At 43.2% G+C, this 23,666-nt stretch overlaps 1 protein-coding gene across 3 annotated transcripts in view; it reads left to right on the top strand.

Annotated features, from left to right (window-relative positions):
* Positions 1–5,158: 5,158 nt before the first annotated feature.
* Positions 5,159–23,666, top strand: part of LUC7L (LUC7 like) — a 30,801-nt gene continuing 12,293 nt past the window's right edge. The window contains exons 1-5 of one of the 3 annotated variants that reach the window (XM_032604198.1): positions 5,159–5,375; positions 6,207–6,277; positions 7,254–7,348; positions 11,391–11,489; positions 23,312–23,422. In XM_032604198.1, the coding sequence (XP_032460089.1) occupies positions 11,394–11,489; positions 23,312–23,422 (207 nt within the window). In that variant the 5' untranslated portion in view covers positions 5,159–5,375; positions 6,207–6,277; positions 7,254–7,348; positions 11,391–11,393. Of the gene's footprint in view, positions 5,376–5,472; positions 5,910–6,206; positions 7,349–11,390; positions 11,490–23,311; positions 23,423–23,666 lie in introns of those variants that run through there. The other 2 variants (XM_032604196.1, XM_032604197.1) reach the window with 2 other exon arrangements.

Genomic DNA, 23,666 nt, shown 5'->3' with positions numbered 1-23,666 from the left:
ATATTTAATCATTTTATATTTTTCAGAAGGGGTTGTGGATTAGAATGGTCTGTTCCTTTAAAAAGTTGGGTAGAAAACCAGTCTTTCACCAATAAAACTAGGTGGGCCTGATGCATTCTTTGTGGAAAAATTTTTAAATAAGATTTATTAATACCTTGATGCTGGTGCATAAAACCCCAACTTATTAGAGGAGGAGGGGACAGAGGGAAACTTCAGATACTGAGGTGACGTTCTGGGTAATGTCAACTGAAAAAAAACACAACAAGCCACACACACAACATGAGAGCTGTGAGTTCAGTTTCATTTGCGGCTTACTGAGGACTGTAGCAGGAGAGACAGCCGGTCAGTGAGCTCTGAACTTTGGAACTGGGCGGGGTCAGTATATATTATGTATATGCTTTTGGTGAGGGGAGTAATATGCAATCAAGCATACATCTTGGTAGAGGCTGCTGCTAGTCATGAGGGGCAGATGTCTCTGTTAATTATTTTACTGCTTTTCTAGGTATGAAAAGATGCAAGAAATTGGGTTCATAAAGTTTTGTAATGAAAATACCTACCTATCTGAAGGCCTGTTCTGCCAGTTTTCCCAGAGCACAGAGGGCCTCATTCCTGATCTTGGCCCTGAACTTCTTTCAGGGTGTGTTGAAGGTCAGCGACTGCAGTGGCTGGTCACCTAATCATTGTAGAGCCAGATGGAGAGCAACATTTTTTTTTTTTTTTTTTTTGAATTTTGGCTGCGCTGGCTCTTAGTTGCGACATGCGGGATCTTTTTTTTCTTTTTCTTTTTCTTTTTTTTTCAGTTGCGGCATGTGGACTTCTTAGTCTTATCCACTGAGCCACCGGGGAAATCCAGGCTGAAGGCTTTTAAAGACTGATAGCGTAAGTCTGGTTTTTGCCCCAAGGTGGATGACACTTTAAATTTTTGAAGTTTCTGACTTGCTGTTCTTAAAATGAAGCACAATAACACCTTTTGACTCTTGAGAAAAATTAAAATTTAGAGAAAGCAAAATAGAATTTTCCCTAGCATACAAGTGTGTGTTTTTTTCCTTTGTACTTTCACATACATTGTAATATTTAGAGTTAGAGCTTAATTTTATTAAGTGTATCTTAGTGTTTTATTTGTTTTTTCCATGGTCAGCAGTCTCCTCCTCTCTGGGGGCCTCCTTTCCCCTCTTCCTAGAGCTGCAGCAAGACCCCACTGTGAGAAGGTTGGACCAATGCTGGCTGCCTCTGCCTACCTGCTCCTGTGGACTGTCAAGGTCTCTCCTAGGCATCACATGAACCTGCTGGCCATCATCATTCTCTGCTTGCAGTTCAGATGCTTTTTCAGCCATCACACAAACTGCTGCAAGGGGCCTGAGAAAGATTTTAAATCACTCTTTTAGTTTATTTAACAATTACATGGCAGTTCTGACTTTATTGTTATTATTGTGTCCATTTTAATATTATATTTTTCCAGGAATTTTCCATTTAATACAAGGCTTCAAATATAGTGGCATAAAGTTCATAGTGTTCTCTTAGTTTTTAATTTCTTCTCTCTCTGTGGTTACACTCCCATTTTATTCTTTACTTTGTGCTATCTCTCTCTTTTTTTTTCATCAGTTTCACCAGAAGTTTGTCTATGTTGTTAGTCTCTTCAAAAAACCACCTTTTGGGGCTTCCCTGGTGGCGCAGTGGTTGAGAGTCCGCCTGCCAATGCAGAGGACACAGGTTTGTGCCCCGGTCCGGGAAGATCCCACATGCCGCGGAGCGGCTGGGCCCGTGAGCCATGGCCACTGAGCCTGCGCTTTCGGAGCCTGTGCTCTGCAATGGGAGAGGCCACAACAGTGAGTAGGCCTGCGTACCGCAAAAAAACAACAACAGCAACCCCCCCACACACCTTTTGGGACTTCCCTGGTGGCACAGTGGTTGAGAATCCGCCCACCAATTCAGGGGACACGGTTCGATCCCTGGTCCGGGAAGATCCCACATGCCGCGGAGCAACTAAGCCTGTGAGCCACAACTACTGAGCTGGCATGCCACAGCTACTGAAGCCTGTGCGCCTAGAGCCCTAGAGCCCGTGCTCCGCAACAAGAGAAGCCACCACAATGAGAAGCCTGTGAACCGTAACAAAGAGTAGCCCCCACTCGCTTCAAGTAGAGAAAGTCTGCGCGCAGCAACAGACCCAATGCAGCCAAAAAAAAAAACCTCAGAAAAACAAAACACCACCTTTTGGCCCAGTTGATCCTTTCTATTATATGTTTGTTTTCTGTTATGTTGATTTCTGTCTTCTTTTAGTAATCTCCTTTCTGCTTTATTCAGCCATGTTGTGTTTTTCCTTTTCTAACTCAAGTTGAATGCTTGTTAGGTCACGAAATTACTGCCTTTAAAACAATATTTTAAGCATTTAAGACTATACATTTACTTTTTTTTGGGGGGGTGGGTGGGGGTGCCATACCACGCAGCTTGCAGGATCTTAGTACCTTGACCAGGGATTGAACCCTGGGCCCCTACAGTTAAAGTACCTCCACTGGACTGCCAGGGAATTCCCTACATTTCCTTCTTTTTTAAAAAAAATACATTTATTTATTTTTGGCTGCATTGGGTCTTCGTTGCTGCATGCGGGCTTTGTCTAGTTGCAGCGAGTGGGGGCTACTCTTTGTTGCAGTGCACGGGCTTCTCATTGCGGTGGCTTCTCTTGTTGCGAAGCACGGGCTCTAGGTGCACAGGCTTCAGTAGTTGTGGTGCATGGGCTCAGTAGTTGTGGCTCACAGGCTCTAGAGCGCAGGCTCAGTAGTTGTGGCGCACGGGCTTAGTTGCTCTGCAGCATGTGGCATTTTCCCGGACCAGGGCTCGAACCTGTGTCCCCTGTGTTGACAGCAGATTCTTAACCACTGCGCCACCAGGGAAGCCCCCTACATTTTTTTAAAAATTGAAGTATAGTTGATTTACAATGTTGTGTTAGTCAAAACACTTTAAAAGGTGTATATTGAAATCCACTTTTGTGATGGTGTATTTGTTTTTCCTGCAGTTCTGTCATCTTTTGGTTTGCATTTTTTTTTTTTTTTTTTTTTGCGGTACGCGGGCCTCTCACTGCTGCGGCCTCTCCTGTTGCGGAGCACAGGCTCTGGAGGCGCAGGCTCAGCGGCCATGGCTCACAGGCCCAGCCGCTCTGCGGCATGTGGGATCTTCCCGGACCGGGGCACGAACCCGTGTCCCCTGCATCGGCAGGCGGATTCTCAACCACTGCGCCACCAGGGAAGCCCTGATTTGCATATTTTGAGGCTGTTTGATTAGATGCATGCAAGATTAAAATAGTTGAATCTTACTGTGAACAAAACCCTTTTCAATACAATGACTTCTCCATACTTAATATTTTTTCCTTTAAACCTTATACTGTAACTATATCAGCTTTGTTTATGTTGGTGTTAGCCTACATATTTTCCCACACTTTTACTTTCAACCTTTACACGTCTTTGTATTTCAAGTGTATTGCTTCTAAATAACATAAAAATGGATTTTCATGAAATCCTATTTGATTTTCTCTTTTAACTAATAAATTTAATCTCTTTATAGTTATTGTGATAATAACTTGTTTGAATTTGTTTCTACATACTATTTTTAAAATAAATTTTAATTTTGGAAAGATTTTAGATTTACAGAAAAATTGCAAAAATAGTACAAACATTCCCATATACCCTTACCCAAGTTTCTCCTTGGGTTCATATCTTACATAACTATGATACATTTGTCAAAACTAAGAAATTAACATTAGTACATTGTTACTAACTAAATCACAGATTTTTTTTTTTTTTTTGCGCCATGCCGCATGGCATATAGCATCTTAGTTCCCTGATCAGGGATCAAACCCGTGTCCCCTGCATTGGAAGTGTGGAGTCTTGCCCACTGGACTACCAGGGCAGTCCCACCTTTTGACTTGCTTTGACCAATAGGTAATGGTAGAAGGAGAGTTCTGGGGGTCTCAGCCTAGGCCTTAAAAGGACTGACAGCTTCCACTCCTTCCCCTGGGGCAGCCAACTGCCATACTATGTAGTAAGCTGGGCTAGACTTCAGAATGTTATGATGTCATGTACAGAGACAGAAGCCACATGGAGAACCACAGAGGGACCAGATCATCAGTGTAGCCTTTTTGGATCTTTGCTCAGCCCAGTTTTTTGTGAACCAAGCCAAATCACCTAGAGCAAAGAGCCCGGGGCCCAGCTAAGCCCTGCCTGAACTCCACAGAATAATGAGAAATAATAAATCATTTTTGTTTTACACCACTGAGTTTTGAAGCAGCTTGCTACACAGAAATAAATAAGTGACCTGCTTTACCATAAAATGGATTTCTTTATATGAGACAAAGTTGTGCAGGATTCCATGTCAGTAAATCAGGCATCCTGCAGACCTTTGGGTGTGAGGGCACTGCAGTCGGAACGAGCAAATACACATCTGGATATGTGGGCAGTTCCAATGGTATGAATCACGGTCCCCTACTGTCCGCTGTACGCATGTGTCAGAGGCTCATTGTCAGTCTCGGAAGTGGCCAGGGCTAGAGCAGTCTTGGTGGATGGCAGACTGTGAACTCAGGGACCACCACCAAGTAGTAGTCACAGAACCTGACAGGAACTCCAAGCTTCATTTAACTTTCACAAGTCATGTGACAGGCACCATTTTCACAGGTGTAAAAAAAGTCTGAGAGTAGCTAAAGGATACATTCCCAGTTTCACGGCTAGAAAGAAAACACGGGATTTATTTCCTTGTTTTGTATTTTTTGCGGTACGCGGGCCTCTCACTGTTGTGGCCTACTCCCATTGCGGAGCAGACTCTGGACGCGCAGGCTCAGCGGCCATGGCTCACTGGCCCAGCCACTCCGCGGCATGTGAGATCTTCCCGGACCGGGGAACGAACCCGTGTCCCTGCATCGGCAGGCGGACTCTCAACCACTGCGCCACCAAGGAAGCCCTATTTTTTTGTTTTGTATTGTCTACACTTATTTCACTTTATTGCGGTTTAGCCTCAGCGGAGCACGTAAGTCTTGGAATCCACACTAAAATCAGGGTTGGGACTTTGGCCCCGCCCCTTGCACAGCTTGCTTGTTCATCGGAGACTCTGGCTCCGCCCCTAAACTACATTTCCCATCAGGCCAAGCGCCGGCGCCGACGCAATTCCTCCCAGCGTGCCTCGCGGCGGGAAGAAGCCGAGCGGGTTCGAGGCCGACGCGACCCTTCTTCGTTGCCGCCGCGCTGCCGCTGCCGCCGCTGCCGCCGCTGCCGCCGCTGCCGCAGTCTGAGAGAAGCCGTCGCGGCCGCTCCTGCCGCTCTCTCCGGCCACCATGTCCGCCCAGGCGCAGATGCGGGCCCTGCTAGACCAGCTCATGGGCACGGCCCGGGACGGTGAGTAGGGGTGGCCGGCCAGGCGGGGGCTGGGGCGGGAGCGAGGCGAGGCCGCCGGGCGGCCTGAGGCGGGGGGCCGCGACCGTCTGCGCCTGCGCGGGCGTCCTCCCCTCCCCCGCGCGCCGACCGGGGGCGCCGGGCCTTTGTTTGAGCTCTTCCCGCAGGCTGGGTCCCCGGCGGGCTCCTCCCTCGGAGCCCGCGTCGTCGGTGGGGCGCCAGCCCCCTCCCCGCTGACCTTCCTGCGATTTCTCCGCCCCCCCTCCACCCCCGCGGCCCCCGCCGCCCCTCGAACCGGGAGTCGGCGAAGGGCTGCAGCCAGCGGGGGCTCTGGGCGCTGGCAGCGGGCTGGCGGAGCTCCTCCGCGCAAGGGAGCCGGATGGCCTGGAAACCCTGGCCGTCTTGTTCTGTACCGTTGCAAGGGGAGCCGTAAATTGAGCTTTTCTAACGGGGGTTCCTGCCGCGTGCTTTTCCAGCCCCCTTTTCCTCTAGCCACACAGGAGAGCCTCTGTTCAGCCAGCGCTTGGCAGTCGTTAGGTAGGTTGTACTGTAGGGAGGAGCGCAAGATCTTGATGGTTGTCTCAGGAGAAAGCGGTTGCATCTTTGCAAAACTATATACCTGCTGTGGTTTGTGTTTTCTTTTCTACCGAAGTAATGAAGTTGTAAGTTCACACTGGCACATTCGCAGGGCTGTGCAGATTGTTTGCACTTTATTTCATAGGCGAATAAGTGCTTTTTAGCTTTCTTTGTATATTGAGTTGCTTTTGAATTGCTTCCCATATTTTTATTTCATACAAACTGAACAATTGTGGCCCCTCTATTTTATTTATAAAGGTTCAGTGTATCTTTGCCTGCCTACATCAATCTGCAAGGGAGTTGCAGAAAAGCCTCATGTTCATCGAGCCGTGAGTCACAACCAATTTCTAAGCTGTTATAACAAAAAAGTGTTTGCTTTTTTTCACAAGTAACTTTAAAAGTGTAGTTTAGAAAGAAAACATTTTCAATAAAAAGACACTACATTAATCCTGGATGCTTGCAAATCCTAAAATATATTCCTCCTTTAGTATTACACAGCTCTGTGTCATATACACAGATTAGCTTTAAAATTTGTCACATTCCACTTTGCCTTTACTTTTATGTATCATTCCCCTGACTTCCTTACTGCAGGTTGGGCAAGAAAACTTTTCCTTTAAAACTTTTCAACAGCGGGCATAAAATTCTGCAGCTGAGGTCTTGAAGAATGCAGATGGGTACAGTATGTGTTGGAACTCACAGTGTGTATTGACTAACCTAGTTCCTTTTTTGCCTTTTTTTTTTTTTCTTCTTGGTATTGTCTTGTTAAAAGTGACTCTCAGGTGCCAACTGTTTTTTAAGGGTGGGGGTTAAAGGGGGATAGGTAGACTAGGTTCAGATTATTTATCAGTCGGTAGTAGAGAGAGAAAGCTTTCTTCATATAATTTTGGCAAAATACTGCCTATACGTTGGTCTATAGCAAAATGATTAGACTAATAAATAGCTTTTGTTGGAAACTACCAGCTTTAAGTCATACATGGTGATTCATCGCCCTCTGATTAGCATGGGTTTTGGTGTCTCATTGCCCACGTGTATGTGTGGGGCTGATGGCTGTTTGGTGCTCAGCATTTTCCTTCTGACTCCTTGACTTCCTTGGCACAATGACGGAGTCAGATCTCTTTAAGTGTGATTCTTCATGATATATTTAGCATCAAAAATCATCTGTATTTCGTTCCAGTTGTAAATACCTCTAGATAAGCTTTTCAGTGTATTTGGTAGTCTGCAAATCATCCAGGTGAATTGTACCAGATATGCTTTTGTGCTTAATGTGATAATATTGTCTTATTTAAAACCACACATGAATTTCAGGAGACGAAACCAGACAGAGGGTCAAGTTTACAGATGACCGTGTCTGCAAGAGTCACCTTCTGGACTGCTGCCCCCACGACATTCTGGCTGGGACGGTAGGTACATTTGGGGGGGATGTCATAGGACACTCAGACATGGATGCTGTGTAGGCACTGAAGGTTTTTCAGGTTGAATTCTGTTTTCCTTTACCAGGCAGAAATTACCTACTGCCCTTCAAGTGATAGGTTCTGTTAGTGTGGTGGAATTTTATATAATGACATATTTCACTTCTATAAAGTTCTCTTTGTAAAGTTATCAGGTTTTTGTAGAGTCATTTATACTGAGGTATTCATAGCTAAGTAGTGCAAATACTAGTCTCCTTCGGCTTTAGCAAAAAGTGTACTTCAGGTCAGCCTGTAGCTCTAAGATTCTGGGTTGGTTTGTTTTCAGGTTAAACACATGTTAGACTTTTGATCTAACGAGGTATGTTTCTTCCCCAGATTTTTAGATTTTTGAAAAATCAGGACTAACATCGATTTGCAATTTTGTGTTATGCCACCCTTTCAAGAAATCGATACATGATCCAATAAGTATAGACCTCTCTACTTCTAAGTGAAGTGTAAAATTCTAAGTGAAACTTTTTAGTTCATTTCAGATGAAGCAAAGAGATAAATGCTAGTTTTGCAGAATGTGCATTTATTCAAAATTAGGTAGGATTTAAGAAGATTAAAGAGTGTAGATTATCTACGGTGATTCAGCCACTTACAGAAAATTAGTTTTGTAAACACCATCAGCATTTTCAGATTTCACAGCTCCCTCCTGGAATGTCTACTCATTTTAAGGGTCACATGTGCATGTGCTGGGGAACGTTTTCTTCATAATTAATTGTTGCTTTTATTATTACCATTTTGGGGGAGCAGCGTCTGGCAAACTGCACAGGTGTATTGAATCTTCTCAAGCTGGCTCTTCTGACAGCAAATAGGAAATGAAAGCCAAGCCTTGTGCCTTTGTTAGCTGGGGTTTTGCCAGTGGTTGACCTGGTATAGGAAAACATTATAACTACTGTGTGCTCCAGATTGTTGTGGGTGCCATCACTGTAGACTACTGGCTTCCACTGGTCATAAGCAGTCAGCGGTAGGATACTCCTGTATGAGACATCATAACCTGGAATTGCTGGTAGGTCTTAGTGGAAGAAGTCAAAGGGAATAGAGGGACATGCACCAGAGTGAAGCAGTTCAACCATATTTTTTTGATTGGATCCCTATGTAGCATTGTTCCAGAATGCTGGTGAATGAGGGCATTTCCTACAAATGTTTATTGTGTTAGGTATAGGTTCATTTGCCAGATATTTGTTGGACACATACTCTGTGCCAGGCACTGGGGATGTGGTACCAATAAGACAAAAACTTGACTCTCATCTAATGGAGGAACAGGACAGACAGTAAATAATGAATGAGTAGGTTCTGGACTGTTGGATAGGGTGATAAGGAAAGGCCTCTCAGGAACATGAGGGCAGAGACCTGAATGGTGAGAAAAAACACACGTGTGCGTTTGGGGGATTAACGCTCCAGGTGGATGCTGGAGCAGAGGGAAACGGGTGCCTCAGGTGCCTCTGGGCTGGTGTCCTTCAGGGAGAGGGAGGCAGAGGCCGTGGAACCAGAGCAGTGATGAGAGGCCAAGTACTGCTCAGCATCACTCCGTCCCGCGTGGGTTACAGGGCAGCTCAGACTGAGGAGGAGGGAGCCCAGGAGACCCATGTTCATGTGAGGGTGCCGTGAACAATTGTGCGGGGTCGTGAGGTCAGTTGAGATGAGGGTTGGGAACTTGGATGGTGTTGTAAAGATTGAGCCTTAACTGGTGTGGGCTATGTGGAGGTGGCAAGTGAGAGGTAGAGTTTGTGTTGTGTTAAATTGGAATGAATATAATTCTTTAGAACACAGCTGCAAGATGAAAATGGTTATAACCCTCAGCTTGCCACGGGCTGCTCCATTACCAAATCTTTGCTCAAAACCGTCTCCTGTCAGTAGGGGTGAGACAACGGAGGAATGGAAGCAATCGTTTTATTGAGGCTTGGTGGGAAAATGTATTGATTAGTAAGAGCGGAGGGATAGCTGGAGGGAAGGTAGTGTAACTTGTCTCGTGGTAGAACTTTGGTTTCCTGAAGGTTCTAGAAGGAGCCTTTATTTGCCCTTCCCTGTCTGCAGTGTGAGACCACTGGAGGGTAGAGGACACAGATGTTTGTTCAGTAAAAAAAAAAAAAAAGGGGGGGGTCTGACATGCTGGATTTGACAGCCATTTGGAATATTTTGGAAGAAGTTTATGAGCGTGGTATTTCAGCTGTGCTTGGTGTTTGGCTGCTAGGGGAATTGGCCAGTACTTCCTTGCCTCCTTGGCAAAGCTGAAAAGCTACTTCCAGAGTAACCATGGAACCCCAGGCCTGTATTCCACTTGCTTTAGCTTGAGAGCTTCCACCTGAGGGAAGATAATGGTGAATTTTGCTTTATGTGTGGTTCCCTAATGTCGAAATTTTCTTGACAGTTGAAGTTTTTAGAATGGAAATTGATTTGCAGTCAAAATTATAGTACTCAGCGGTTTCAGTGCTTGCTTCATCTGGAGGTGGTTTTTCTTTGAGTAACAGAATTTTGTTAGCTTTTAAATAATTTCTGATAGCTATCTCTCATTTTTCAGCTGTTGCACTTAGTTTTGTTTGTGGAAGCTATATATTTTTAAAGAATTATACTTGCTATTTAAAAGAGTGAAGGAAGCAAAAGTTGTCAGCTTTACAGTGATAGCAATTTTAGCTGCAACTTTGGCTTTTGGAACTTGTTTCCCTACCTCTGGATTCCCCACGTAACCAACATGTGTAAACTACACATGACTTCGGAGTAAGCATAATGAAGGAGAAAAGAGCTTTTGGCATGTAGCCTTCAGTCAAAATGAAGATAAACTCCAGCCTAGACAGTCCCCTCATGGCTCTGTCACTGGGATACTGAAGGAAATTTTGTTAAGAGCATGGCTGCACTTTCTGAGATTCGGACCCAGGAGTCAGGCACGGCGAGCCTCTCTCATGTGCCTAAAAACTAAAATGTTGAGTGTTTTGTAACCCACGAAGATTTTTTTGATCTCGTTTTGAACACACTTGTAGTTTGAGCTTAAAGGAGTTCCTGAACTCCATCATTCTTTGTTTGCTAGTCGTACTTGTGACCAACAGCTTGGGTTCCCAAGGTGTCTCCTCATTGGGCTGTTGGGTTTTCTTAACTTGCATTCTCTGACTTATTAGCCTGACCCTCAGCATCCAAACGTCCCTGTTGCTGTTTAGATGATCAGAGGCAAGGGTGGGGGTGGGGGTGTCCCTGTACAGGATCCTCTACTTAGGATTTAGATGAGAAATAAGCACTGCTAATTGTTCTGTACGTGCTCACAACATGTAATAGCACATCAGGCGAAATCTTACTGGTAACACAAATAATTTGTTTTGTTAAAAGAGCCTTTTGTTTTTCAAATGGGGCAAGTGAATGGTCCAGTCTGTGTTCCCAGTTACGTGTCCAGAGCCATTTAGCAGGTTAGGAGAATGTTTGGAGAATTGCTTTGGCTCTGAATCAGCCTGTTCTGCTTTATTTCCTTTGGTATACAAAGAGCTACACAAAGCCCGGTGTTAGGTTATGTTGTAATTTCCAAAACCTCGTTTTTCTCTGTTCTTTCTTTTTCCTCTTTTTGTCTCTGTAGCATCTTGAGTAGTCATGGCTGCAAGAAGGAATGCATGGAAACTTGCTGCTATCAGTGATACTTTTGTTTCCTGGCCTCTTCCTTGCCACCCTCTCACCCCTCATGTTTTCACCGAATAAACATTTCTTATGTGACTAATGCAATAATAAAACTGGCAAAAGCTAAATAATGAAAACATTACTAGTCTATTTCTGGTTCTGTAAGAGATATAAATCATTACACTTAAATGCACCTGTTCTGAGTGTCATATAGTCATGACGGTATCAATAAAAGGAAAATAAGGCTTCTTAGCCATATTATTTTTAAATTTTCTTATCATAGTTAATATCCAAAAAAGTACTGTTTATTTTGATGACAGCTAAAACACCAGGTCACAGTGCTTCCTACAAATGGGTTGATGTTCATGTGTAAATTTTTGTTTCTTTCTCACAGCGCATGGATTTAGGAGAATGTACCAAAATCCACGATTTGGCCCTCCGAGCAGATTATGAGATTGCAAGTAAAGAAAGGGACCTCTTTTTTGAATTGGATGTAAGTTTTATTTTGTGTTAATTATTCCCTACTGTGAAGAGCCAAATACAGCACTAACAAGAATAATGTAACCTATGTAAGTTATGAAGCAGAATAATGAAATAGATGTCATTCCACCGCTCTCTGGCTGGGAGCTAGAACGTGGCCAGTACCGATTTGTGTCTGTGTGTCTATCATCCCTATTCGGTTCTATGTTTTGTATGTATCATTTTCTTTAAAAATGTTTCTTATTACATATTTTATGATTCCTTGGACATTGTGTTTATTCTTCTCTTTGAGTCTTATAAAAATGGTTTCATAGCATAGGTAATCTTTAATAACTTTTTTCCTTCAGTATTATGTTCCAGTTTACATATTTTGTTGAGTATGGTTTGTTTGTTTTCATTGCTGCTTGAGTATTCCCCAAACTATCCATTTTGTGTTCATAGACAATTGGGTTGATACTAGTTTCTTTTTTAAATTTTTTATTCTTAAACTATTATGAACAGTGTTATAAATGTTCTTGAATATCTTCTTGGTGCACGTGTACAACGGTTTATCTAGGGTATATTCCTAGGAGAGGAATTGCTGGATTGTAGGAGAGGCACGTTTATTCTTGAAAGATCTGTAATGTTGTCTTTTTCTTTTTTCTCCCTGTTTGAGAATGTGTATCAGTTTACAGCCCTAATAGCAGTGTACACATCCTTACTAACATTTGGTATTGTCAGACCATTAAATTTTTGCAATTTAATGGTTATAAAATGTCATTTCATAACTTTATTGTCATTTTTGCCTCCCAAAGGAGCCTTTTTTAGACCTTTTCCCATAATTTGTCTACTTGCCCGCCATGAAATTTTGATACCACAGATACCCAGCATATCAGTTTATGTGATCCTTTCCAGGCCACTAACCATTGTAATATCTAAGATTTTTTTCACTCTTCATGACAAGTTTTCATCCCTGTCCCCGTTGAGAATGCATGATTGTCACTCCATTCTATTTATTTACATTTTTTTTTTTTTGCCGTGCTCTGTTGCTTGTGGGATCTTAGTTCCCCGACCAGAGATTGAACCCAGGTCCCCTGCAGTGGAATCGCCGAGTCCTAACCACTGGACTGCCAGGGAATTCCCATGGAGTCACTCTGTTAGTTTTTTCTTTTTCTAAGTCCTCCATCCCTGGTTTGACCAGAGGTCAGTGAGGGGTTTGATGCCATTCAGGTTCCTCAGTGAAGACTGGGAAGGCACTGAGCTTGGTGGGAGGAAGTCAGAGAAAAGCAAAACCAAGGAAAGACTTTTTTTTTTTTCTGCCAATGGACATTTTAGAGATATATATATTATAGCTAGAGTCAATTCTACTTAAATCAGTAATCTTAAAAAGTGATTAAAATTATCATTTCTTTTTCAAGTACAGTCTTCAACATCAGCGTTGAATCTTTGAATTAACTAAAAATGCCTTTAGCAACAAACAGCTCAACTAATAGATGGGGCTTGGAGATGAAAGTTTTCTTTATTGTGAGTTTAAATTCTTCAGTACCTGAAAAACACTTATGTAAAGAGACCATTACCTTGGGATATCAGAAAGAGTTAGATACACAGATGTATAGGTTAAATTTTCAATTTTTGTAACATAATTTTTTTGGATCACAAATCTAAGCATTTCTGCTACATGAGAATGTCAGTGTACTTTTTAAATGCCCTGATGAATTTATGCTGAAGAATAGATGAATAGAAGAAATTTAGACTACAGAAAGACTGAAACATATACGGTAATTTAGTATTTTATGAAAGGCATGTGTTCAGCCACTGTGGAGATGAGTTTTTCCATGAACACTATTAGGAACTATGGATTAGCTAGTTGGGGGAAAAACCAGGTTGGATCCCCCAAAAGAGAATTTTGTTCTGTCATCTTGACATGTTATAAAGCCTAGAAGCTATAAGGGAAAGATGGATACATTTTTCTGAGTAGGGACTTAAGATATTAGCATATCAAAAATTCCTATACATAAAATAAGAATTCAACTGGGACAAAATGTTTGCAGCACATATGACGAAGGGCAAGTATCCTTTGTATATAGAATTCATCATGATTGAGAAGAACTGTAACAATAGCTGAATAGAAAATGGGCGAAGGATAGAAAAGGACACTTTCTGGTAGGCATCTAATCCTGTGGCAGATACTCACCCTCACTCATAGCTAAGGAGATGGAGAGTTAAGTAATCCTGATACACCTCCTGGATAATTGAGCATCTGAAGATGTGAAAGCACATCCCAGCAGTGCTAGTTCTGAGAGTATATCTGACCGATACTTTTGCATATGTACAAAGATAAATTTGCTCCAGAATATTCCTGCAGCATTAGAGCTGCAGAAAGCCAGAACACTGTAGGCTTCTTCAGTGAGGGCTTGGCTAAGTCATTGCTCTTCTTTACAATGGAATGATGTATAGCTATGGAAAGAGGATTGAGTTCAGTGTGGTTCAGTGTATGTTGTTGTGAAATTATCTTCCAGATAAAGAGGAAAAGCAAGTGTGATACGATGGCTTCTGCAGTGTGATTTTTAAAAAGGAAGGACATTTATACCCATTGACGTACCTAGATGTATGAGTAGTTTTAGAAGAAACCAAGAGATTATGAACATTCTTGTCTTAGTTGGAGGGCTCAAGTGGGTCACGAGACCTTTTTGTATTGTGAAAATGTACCATTTGCAGGAATACCTTTTCCTGTTAAAGAGGTAACCACCTGTTCTTTCAACTCCTTAAAAATCGTATTTGACCTAACAGATGGCTCATGTTGAAATGTTTGATGGCTAGTGCTGTAAACCTACGCAGGAGGCCTCCTGTCCTGAAGAACGAAGGGTGACTTGGAGCAGCTGTGTTTGTGGGAGGGCAGTCTTGTCAGGTGGCTCTCAGCATGTCAAATGCTTGTATACACTTGTTCCAGAACTCTGCTGGGACTGTATCTTAGTGATATGTGTTAATGGGTACACAGAAAAGGTGCCCATTGCAGCTTTCTTTGTGAAAGTAAAAGACTGAAGTAAAAAGAGGAGGATGTACTGGAACTGTTTATTAGTGGGGGCTACTTGCGTAAGGTGTGGTCCTGCCACACAGTGAGTGGTGCTTTGTGGAGCGCTAAGCAGGTACCTCTGGGTGTTAGGGAGAGTTTACCATAAAAAGGTTTTTTAAATAATGGCTTTAAGATATAATTCACAAGCCATAAAATTTACCCTGCCTTAAAATTTTTAACATATATATATCAGTAGTGTTTAGATATGCATGGGTTTATTTATTTATTTTTTAATTTTATTTTTGGCTGCGTTGGGTCTTCGTTGCTGCGTGAGGGCTTTCTTTAGTTGTGGCGAGCGGGGGCTACTCTTCGTTGTGGTGCACGGGATGGGTTACTTTGATAGAGGTAAATGTGGCCTGACTTTAAAATACCAAACTAAAATAACTTTTTTTCCCCTTAGTTATGCAGAATAAACTTAGAAGGAAAAAATAAAGTGCTTTTCCAGAATATAGATTTGTTAAAAGAATTTGATAAAAATCCAATTTTTAAATCTCTTCAGTAGGAAACGTAACTGTTACAGATTCCAGGTGAAAAGTCTTCCCTTTCCATGTGACTAGCCATCCAGTACCTGTCTTCAGAGGTCACTTGTATCTTTCAAAGATAGGCCATTCAGGATGAACAGATATATATATATGTATGTATGTATGTATGTATAAATATATTTATGTATGTATGTAGGTATATATATGTATATATGTATATGTCAGAAAGGCTAGTTGTGATTTTTCTTGTCAAAATTGCAATTTTGATAAATCAGAACACCTCAGAAGCTTTTCGGCCAGGTGTGGCCAGTGGGCTGACTCTTGCTATCACTGACCTGTTGCTGCCTCCTGATGACCTGCTGTTGGTGCTAGGCTCCTAGCCTGCCACGTACGTAGCTTGTGGACTGTTCACTTCCCAGGCGTGGGACCAGCAGCTCCCATGTTGAGGTTGGTTTCTGGAGAGACTACAGTGTAGTCATCGCTGTTGGAAGATGGACACAGGTTTTGTTTTCACAAGTTGTGAACCATCGCTAAATCATGACTTGTTCTGATTTTTCTTAATAACTTGTATTTATGTATCTCACCAAGTGTTTTGGTAGAATATCTTCACTGTTGACAGTGAATCTGTGAGGTGAGCCAAACATTTATCTCCAAAGTCTCTGAAAGTATAATAAGATTGATGCCAGAATTAATGCAAGCAGTATCAAGTGACGCTGGGAGAGGAATCATTCCGTTTAGCAGATCAGTCAGGGATATTTAGGAGCTATTTTTATCTAGGTTGTGTTAGAAAGACAGCTGACAAAAACAGTACAGCATTTATTTTGTCTTCATATTGAAAAAATTAAATATATTATTAATGTAACAGGCATTTGAATTATATTTTAAGCCATGTTTATCATACAAGGTTTTTTTTAAATTTATTTTTGACTGCGTTGCGTCTTCGTTGCTGCATGTGGGCTTTCTCTAGTTGCCGTGAGCAGGGGCTACTCTTTGTTGTGGTGTGTGGACTTCTCATTGCAGTGGCTTCTCTTGTTGCGGAGCACGAGCTCTAGGTGCGTGGACTTCAGTAGCTGTGGCTCGCGGGCTCAGTAGTTGTGGTGCACGGGCTTAGTTTCTCCACCGCATGTGGGATCTTTCCAGGCCAGGGCTTGAACCTGTGTCCCCTGCGTTGGCAGGTGGATTCTTTTTTTTTTTTGCGGTATGCGGGCCTCTCACTGTTGTGGCCTCTCCCGTTGCGGAGCACAGGCTCCGGACGCGCAGGCTCAGCGGCCATGGCTCACGGGCCCAGCCGCTCTGCGGCATGTGGGATCTTCCCGGACCGGGGCACGAACCCACGTCCCCTGCATCGGCAGGCGGACTCTCAACCACTGCGCCACCAGGGAAGCCCGGCAGGTGGATTCTTAACCATTGCGTCACCAGGGAAGTCCCTCGGTAAATCTTTTATAAGAGGTCATCAGCCCTTTATACTACTTTCAGATATTTATAGACTTTGAGTCCCCTCTCAGCAATTTGTAAGAAATTGTCCTAGAAGAATAATTGCCTATGTATGAGAAGACTTAAGATGTTTATTGCATCATTTTGGATTAGTGAAAAGTGAAAAAATGCAAATGTGTATTCATTGTGGAATGGTTATAGTTGTGTTAAAATACAGTGAAACACAGCTATAGATACAGAAGATGCGTGTATTGATGTGAAAAATGAAAAAAGCTTGAAAAACTCGTAAATGGAGTAAAAATTGTTTGCTTTTATATGTGTTTTGATACAATTTTAAAAGGTATATACCAAGCTCTTAAGTGACTATTTCTTAGGGGAGGAGAAAGAATTATGCTTTCTTTTCTTTTTTTTCTTTTTTGACTCATGGTGTTCAGGATCTTAATTCCCCAACTCGGGGTGGAACCAGTGCACCCTGTAGTGGAACCACGGAGTCCTAACCACTGGACCGCCGGGGAATTCCAAATTATGCTAAGTCGTGAAAAGTTATTAGGTCCAGTCAAGTTGCTAAAATAGTAGGCAGAAATGAAAATTTAAAGGTATTTCTACCTTGTAACTTACTTCTACAGATCTCTTATCTTAAGGAAGTACAGTGGCCTCTTAAACAACACAGGTTTGAACTGTGTTGGGTCCACTTACATATGGATTTTTTTTCAATAAATACTATAGTACTACACGATCCATCGCTAACCCCCTCATTGTTCAAGGGTCAACTGTGATTGAAAACACAGGCAAACACTGGTACACAAAGATGTTTGTGGTAGCTAGCATATAAGATTGAAAAGTTGGATGCAACAAAAAAGGCTTAATGATGAATGAGCAAATTATGATGCACTCAAATGGTAGACTGTGCCCTTGAAACTTTGTGACACCTGTTCAATGACTTAAAATTCCTTAGGAAATCATGAGAAAGACAAAGATAAAATTGTGTATACTGAAGATTTCTGTGTGCTCTCCTTGGAAGCCTGTGGCTGAATCAGAATTCATTGACTATCATGGAAAACGCCAAAAGCCCCCTTTCCCTGTGCCCCTCCCGCTCCCTGGAGGCAGTCCCTTACCACAGCTTTAAGGTGGAAGGAGGCAACAGCTTGCTGCTCAAATGCCACAGGCTGACCTTGGATGGTCAGGGTTTTTTGTTTGTTTTTTGGTTTGTTTGTTTTACCATGGAGAATCTCATACATCAAAAGGAGGTGTAACAGTATACTGAATCTCCATGTACCTATCACTCAGCCTCAGGAATGATCAGCTCAGGACCAACTGTGTTTCATCTTTGTGTACCCACTTCTCACAAATCTCAAAACAAACCTCACACATCCTGTCATCTCATCTGTAAATATTTCAGTGTTGCCATTGGCTTTTGAAGTTCTCTTTACTCTTCATACAAAGATCTGGTATTATATTTGGTTATGACAGAATCTCCTTACTAGCATGTTGTTTGTTGTTGTTTTTTTTTAACTGAAATATAGTTGATTTACAATGTTGCATTAGTTTTTTTGTGTACAGCAAAGCGATTCAGTTATACATATATATAAATTCATTTTCAGATTCTTTTCCATTATAGTTTATTACAAAATACTGAATATAGTTCCCTGTGCTGTACAGTAGGATCTTGTTTGTCTATTTTGTATATAGTAGTTTGTATCTTATTAACGTTGTTTCTAAAAATACATTGAGGAAAAATTTAAACATGCAGAAGTAAACAGAATAATATAATGAGATCTCTGGGTTTCATCTCCCAGTTTTCAGTGATTGTTGACGTGAAGACTCTTATTTCATCTTTATTCTTGTCTTTCCACACTGGATTATTTTACAGTAGTTCCTAGACATAGAATTTCATCTGTAAGTACTGCAAATAGTACATCTAGAAGATAATTTTATTTAAAGTATTGGTAATTTAAGAAATAATTTTTTAACATTATCTAAGTCCTCAAATTTCCCAGACTATCTCAAAAAGTATTTTTTTTACGATCATTTGTTTGACTCAGAATTCAAAATAAGAGCCACACATTAGGATGTATTGTAAGTCATTTTAAATCTGTTTGAAGAAATTAATTTTTAAGTCTCTCATATCCTGGATTTTGCTGATTGCATCCTTATAATGCAGTCTTTTTAATGTGTTTTCCTTTATCTTTGAAACTTCCTATAACCTGGGAGTTAGATCTGGAAGCTTGACGGTCAGAATCAGGTTCTCGTTTGACAGAGTAGTGCAGGGGCCGGGCCGGGCACTGGCTGGTGCGTCACCTCGGGTGGCAAAACGTCTGTGGAATTGGGTGGCACAGGCAGCCTGACCTGGTTGCACAGGCCCCCATCAGCCTTTGGTCTCATGCTTCAAGCAGCAGTTGAGGATTATTGCCTAGATCAGTTATGTCACTAGGGTTACTGCTTGTCAGTTGTTTATTTATTTATTTATTTGGCTGCATTGGGTCTTAGTTGTGGCACACAGGATCTTTCTTTGCAGTGCACGGGCTCTTTTTTGTGGCGCATGTGTTCAGTAGTTGCAGCACACAGGCTCAGTAGTTGCAGATGGCAGGCTCTCCAGTTGTGGCATGCAGTCTTAGTTTCCCCACAGCATATGGAATCTTAGTTCCCTGACCAGGGATTGAACCTGCATCACCTTCATTGGAAGACAGACTCTTCACCACTGGACCACCAGGGAAGTCCTGTCAGTAACTTAAAAACATGTAAAACACTCACGTGATTAAGAGTTTGAGATATGAAAGGTATGTTGTGAAGCCTGCCTCTTTCTCTGTTCTTTAGCCCCCGGTTGGCCCCAGAGGTAACCAGTTGTTCGGTTTCTTCTCTTTCCTTCAGAGATTATGTGGATACCTGAGGGACATGTATCTCTACTTTCTATTTTATTTTATTTTTATAAATTTTATTTATTTATGGCTGTGTTGGGTCTTCGTTGCTGTGCACAGGCTTTCTCTAGTTGTGGTGAGCGGAGGCTACTCTTCGTTGCGGTGTGTGGGCTTCTCATCACAGTGGCTTCTCGTTGTGGAGCACAGGCTCTAGGTGCGCAGGCTTCAGTAGTTGTGGCACGTGGGCTCAGTAGTTGTGGCTTGCCGGCTCCAGAGTGCAGCATCAGTAGTTGTGGCACATGGGTTTAGTCGCTCCGCGGCATGTGGGATCTTCCCGGACCGGGGCTCAAACCCGTGTTCCCCGCATTGGCAGGCGGATTCTTAACCACTGCACCACCAGGGAAACCCTCTATTTTTTTTTAAACACAAATAGTAGTCTGCTGTACACATGCTCTATACCTGCCCCCCTTCCCTTTTTTTTGGTTTAAGTTTTCAGCATATCTTTGAGATTATTTCCTATTGTATAGTGTACTTCATCCTTTTGTGTCTACGTAGTATTCCACAGGAGGTTTGTCTGTTTATAGGACCATGCCCTGTTGATGGTCATAGTGCTGCATTGCACATTGGCACATTGTGAGTGTATCTAGGAAAGATCCCTAGAAGCGGGACTGTTGGCCCAGAAAGGATGTGCTTTTGTCGTTTTGGTAGTTAGTGTCACGGAGTTCTCCAGAGGGGTGAATGATCCCACCAGTGATGTGTGAGAGTTCCCATTTTCACATCTTTACTAACAGAGCAGCGAGTTACCAAACTTTCAGTTTTTGCCAATCAGAAAGGTGTAAAAAGATATTTCTTTGTGGGCCTGACAGGGTTGTCATAAAGGTGTTTCTCTGTGTAGGTGTTCACTGCCTAGACCCTCAGCTTGGGCTGATGGCTGAGACCTCTGGCACTTTTCCACCCCAAATTCAGGTTATCTGGGAGAAAGTGCCTCACCATTGGCTCCTTCTAGCCCAGTACAGCCTCATTCTGACTGCACCAGGGCCAGGCCTTGATTTCTTGAGAGTGTTATGGAATTCCCTAGGAGAGGGAATTGGTCATCTCTATAAATACATCTCAAGTTTTTCAACTTGAACACAGACACACAGAACATTAAGGTTACAGGGCAGCCCATTTCTTCAGTGTTCACATGTGGAAAATGTAAAGATTGCTTCTCTCTAATTCAGTGAAAATATGGTTCACTTTTCCCCCACATTGTCTTGCTTTGTGATGTTTTATTTGACAGGTTTCCAGAGCAACACACCATATCAACTAATGGGACCAGTTCTGCTTACACCTGGTCTCTGTAGGTGTGCAGTGTGACAGTCAAGCTTTCCCAGTCAGGTCCTGGGTGAGAGTCCTTGTGTGACACTGGGCGAGTTATTTTGCCCTTTTCTATTTTCTATAAACTGGGCTGGTGAAAACTGCCTCAGAGCTGTGAGGACTAAGTGTAGGTACTTTGGAGTCAAACCACAAGGGGCTTTGCATCCTGATGCCATCGCTCAGGAGTTTGGAGACTGTGCCTCCATTTCTTCATCTGAAAATTGGGTACCTTGAGAGCCCCTGCGTGGCTGTATTGAGGCACACGTTTGCTGTGACTGTTCTGCTGACAGCATGGGCTCCTCTTAGGCTCACTGATGCTGCTAGGCAGGCAGGGTCAGGGAGAGCACCTCATGGTCCTGTGTGTGGACGGACAGCCTCCAGCGGCAGTGAGACCTGTGTGCCCCCTGTGCCAGCGGTGTGCCCAGGCCCCCTGAGTAGTTCATGGTTCATCACACCACCCCTGAGTTACAAAGGTGGATAACTTCCTAGTAAATGGTACCTTGTGATTAGGACTTAATTTTTAGATTTGAGTACCTTTTTTTTTTTAATCATTTAAACCTGCTTTTTTTTTTTTTGGCTGCGTTGGGTCTTCATTGCTGCGTGCAGGCTTTCTCTAGTTGCAGTGTGAGGGGGCTACTTTTCATTGCGGTGCATGGGCTTCTCATGTGGTGGCTTCTCTTGTGGCAGATCACGGGCTCTAGGGGCGCAGGCTTCAGTAGTTGCGGCTCGCAGGCTCTAGAATGCAGGCTCAGTAGTTGTGCACGGGCTTAGTTGCTCCGCGGCATGTGGGATCTTCCCGGGCCAGGGCTTAAACCTGTGTCCCCTACATTGGCAGGCGGATTCTTAACCACTGTACCACCAGGGAAACGCTAAACCTGCTTTTTGATTTAGGAACCAATCTGGAATTGAGAAGCACATTGAAGAGAGGGAGGGGCAGTAGGACAGAGCCATGTTTTAAAGAACATGGCAGTTAAGAGACGTCTCTGCAGTATGTCTAGTCTGTGTTGTGAAGTTTACCATTTAATTTTTAGCTTATCAGATGTCTGAGTCAGTTTATATTTTGCTTCGATGCAGCTGGTTGCCTTGATTGGTAAAAGCACTGGCAGAACTGTCAATGTGTATTCCCCACTCAACCCCTGTTGAGCAGATCCCTGGCTGTGTCAGGTGTGAGATCCCTCTTTTTGGGTAGACAATAGAGGAACTCTGCGTCAAAGTCTCAGCACGTGTGCATGCATGACCCTTGCACCTCTCAGGCTGGTCTGTTAGGAGCTGCTGTTCCAGGTGAGCACAGATGGTACGTGACCCGAGTCAGCTCACTGGCGCTCTGATCCTGGCAAGCCCCCACCTTGTCAGCAGAGCTGGTCAACTTGACATACTTCCAGGAAATGCAGTGCATGCATGCAAACAAATGCCAGTCATCGGCTTTCCTGCTCGTTTGATTTGAACATAGTGAAATGTTTATTGAGAATGTTTGGGGACCAATGACAGGAAAGAGGTCCTGAGTTCCAAGTGTGTGGAGTGAAATCTGGGAGTTGGCCTTGTGGGCAGTGGGGCTTGGCACCATCACGAGCCTCTTCCCTGTCTTGACCTACTCCCAAGTATGCATTTATTTGAAAAGAGGGGACTGTAATCCTCTCCAGTGTCCCTACTGTCCATTCCAGTGTCACACCAATCCTTGAGGAGTGCTCTGTCCTGACCATATTTGGAGGAAGAGACATAGATTATCACTCCTTGGTCCGTTGGCCTAACTTTCACCTGCCTTATTATCATTTCCACCCAGAACTTTCCTTTCTCTATTTTTCAGCGGTGGATCGTTCACCCTGTCTAACCCGGTCATCCACTGCTAACCTCACTTGCTGTCTATGTAACATGATGCTGACTTCAGCAACTTGGGAGGTGCTACTTATCACTGGTCCTAGCCTGACAGTTGGGAAAGTGACGTCCTGTTTGTATGTTTATCTGAAGTTATGTTGGGGCCTTTGACTAATTACGGCAAATTAAGTGCTTAGCATATGTGACTGCTTATTAATTGGTATTTTATTGATTCCCACCAACTCTTTTCAGAGTGTCTTTTCCTTTACCTTTTTGGGTAAGTAGTAACCAGTTTTCCCGCTACTTTAGACGGTGGGCAATAACTAAACGTGTTCACAGCTCTCAGTAACATTTGTTCTATTGTTTTGTTTTGAGGTGGAAGGGGGAACTCTACCCTCAGAACATGAGGGAATAATATTTACGTGGCTCACAAAGACCAGTGAGTACATCATCTGCATCTCCCACGACTCACCAGGAGAGGGCCTCTGACATTAGCTCAGTCCAGCCTTTTCTGACCCTCAGAGACCACTGTTAGTTATGGCCAGGTGTTTTAATTTTCCTCAGAAATTTCTTGGAAACGTTGTTGAGGGATGGGGGTTCTTTTACAAATTTTGGAAATAAATAAATCAGATGAGAAGACATGCTTTTGAGTGGTCATTTGGTTTAACAGAGCCCCTTAATTGAATGTGATTGTGGACATTTTAGCTGTAGTGTAGCTTCAGATCTTCCCACTGAACCTACAGGCTTTAAGAACCAACCCAGGACTGTTATTTCCTATCAAACACGTGAGTTCTGAGGTCGTAGGCATGTCACTGACTGTAGCTCTCTGCCTCTCCTGAGCTAGGCGATGGATCACTTGGAGTCCTTTATTGCTGAGTGTGATCGGAGAACTGAGCTTGCCAAGAAGCGGCTGGCAGAGACGCAGGAGGAGATCAGTGCAGAAGTTTCCGCAAAGGTATGCTGGGGAGGCCTTCGCCTCACATTGTTGTCGTAAGAACTGGGCTGCCACCGGGCTAGCAGTCACGGTCACTGCTGAGTGTGCATCTTTGGGGTGGATGGTACCCACTGCCTTGGCTGTTCCCAGTGAGGAGGGAAGGCCGTCGCTGAGCTCTTAGCCCCTCCCCACACTGTGCGTGTGGGGTTTTTTTGTTTGTTTTGTTTTGTTTTTTGGTGTGTGTGTGTGTGCGCACGTGTGCGTA

This window comes from Phocoena sinus, chromosome 15 (assembly GCF_008692025.1).
Source record: "Phocoena sinus isolate mPhoSin1 chromosome 15, mPhoSin1.pri, whole genome shotgun sequence".
Classification (NCBI taxonomy): domain Eukaryota; kingdom Metazoa; phylum Chordata; class Mammalia; order Artiodactyla; family Phocoenidae; genus Phocoena; species Phocoena sinus.
Note: the sequence above shows the minus strand (reverse complement) of the source record. Positions and strands in the feature narration are given on the sequence as shown.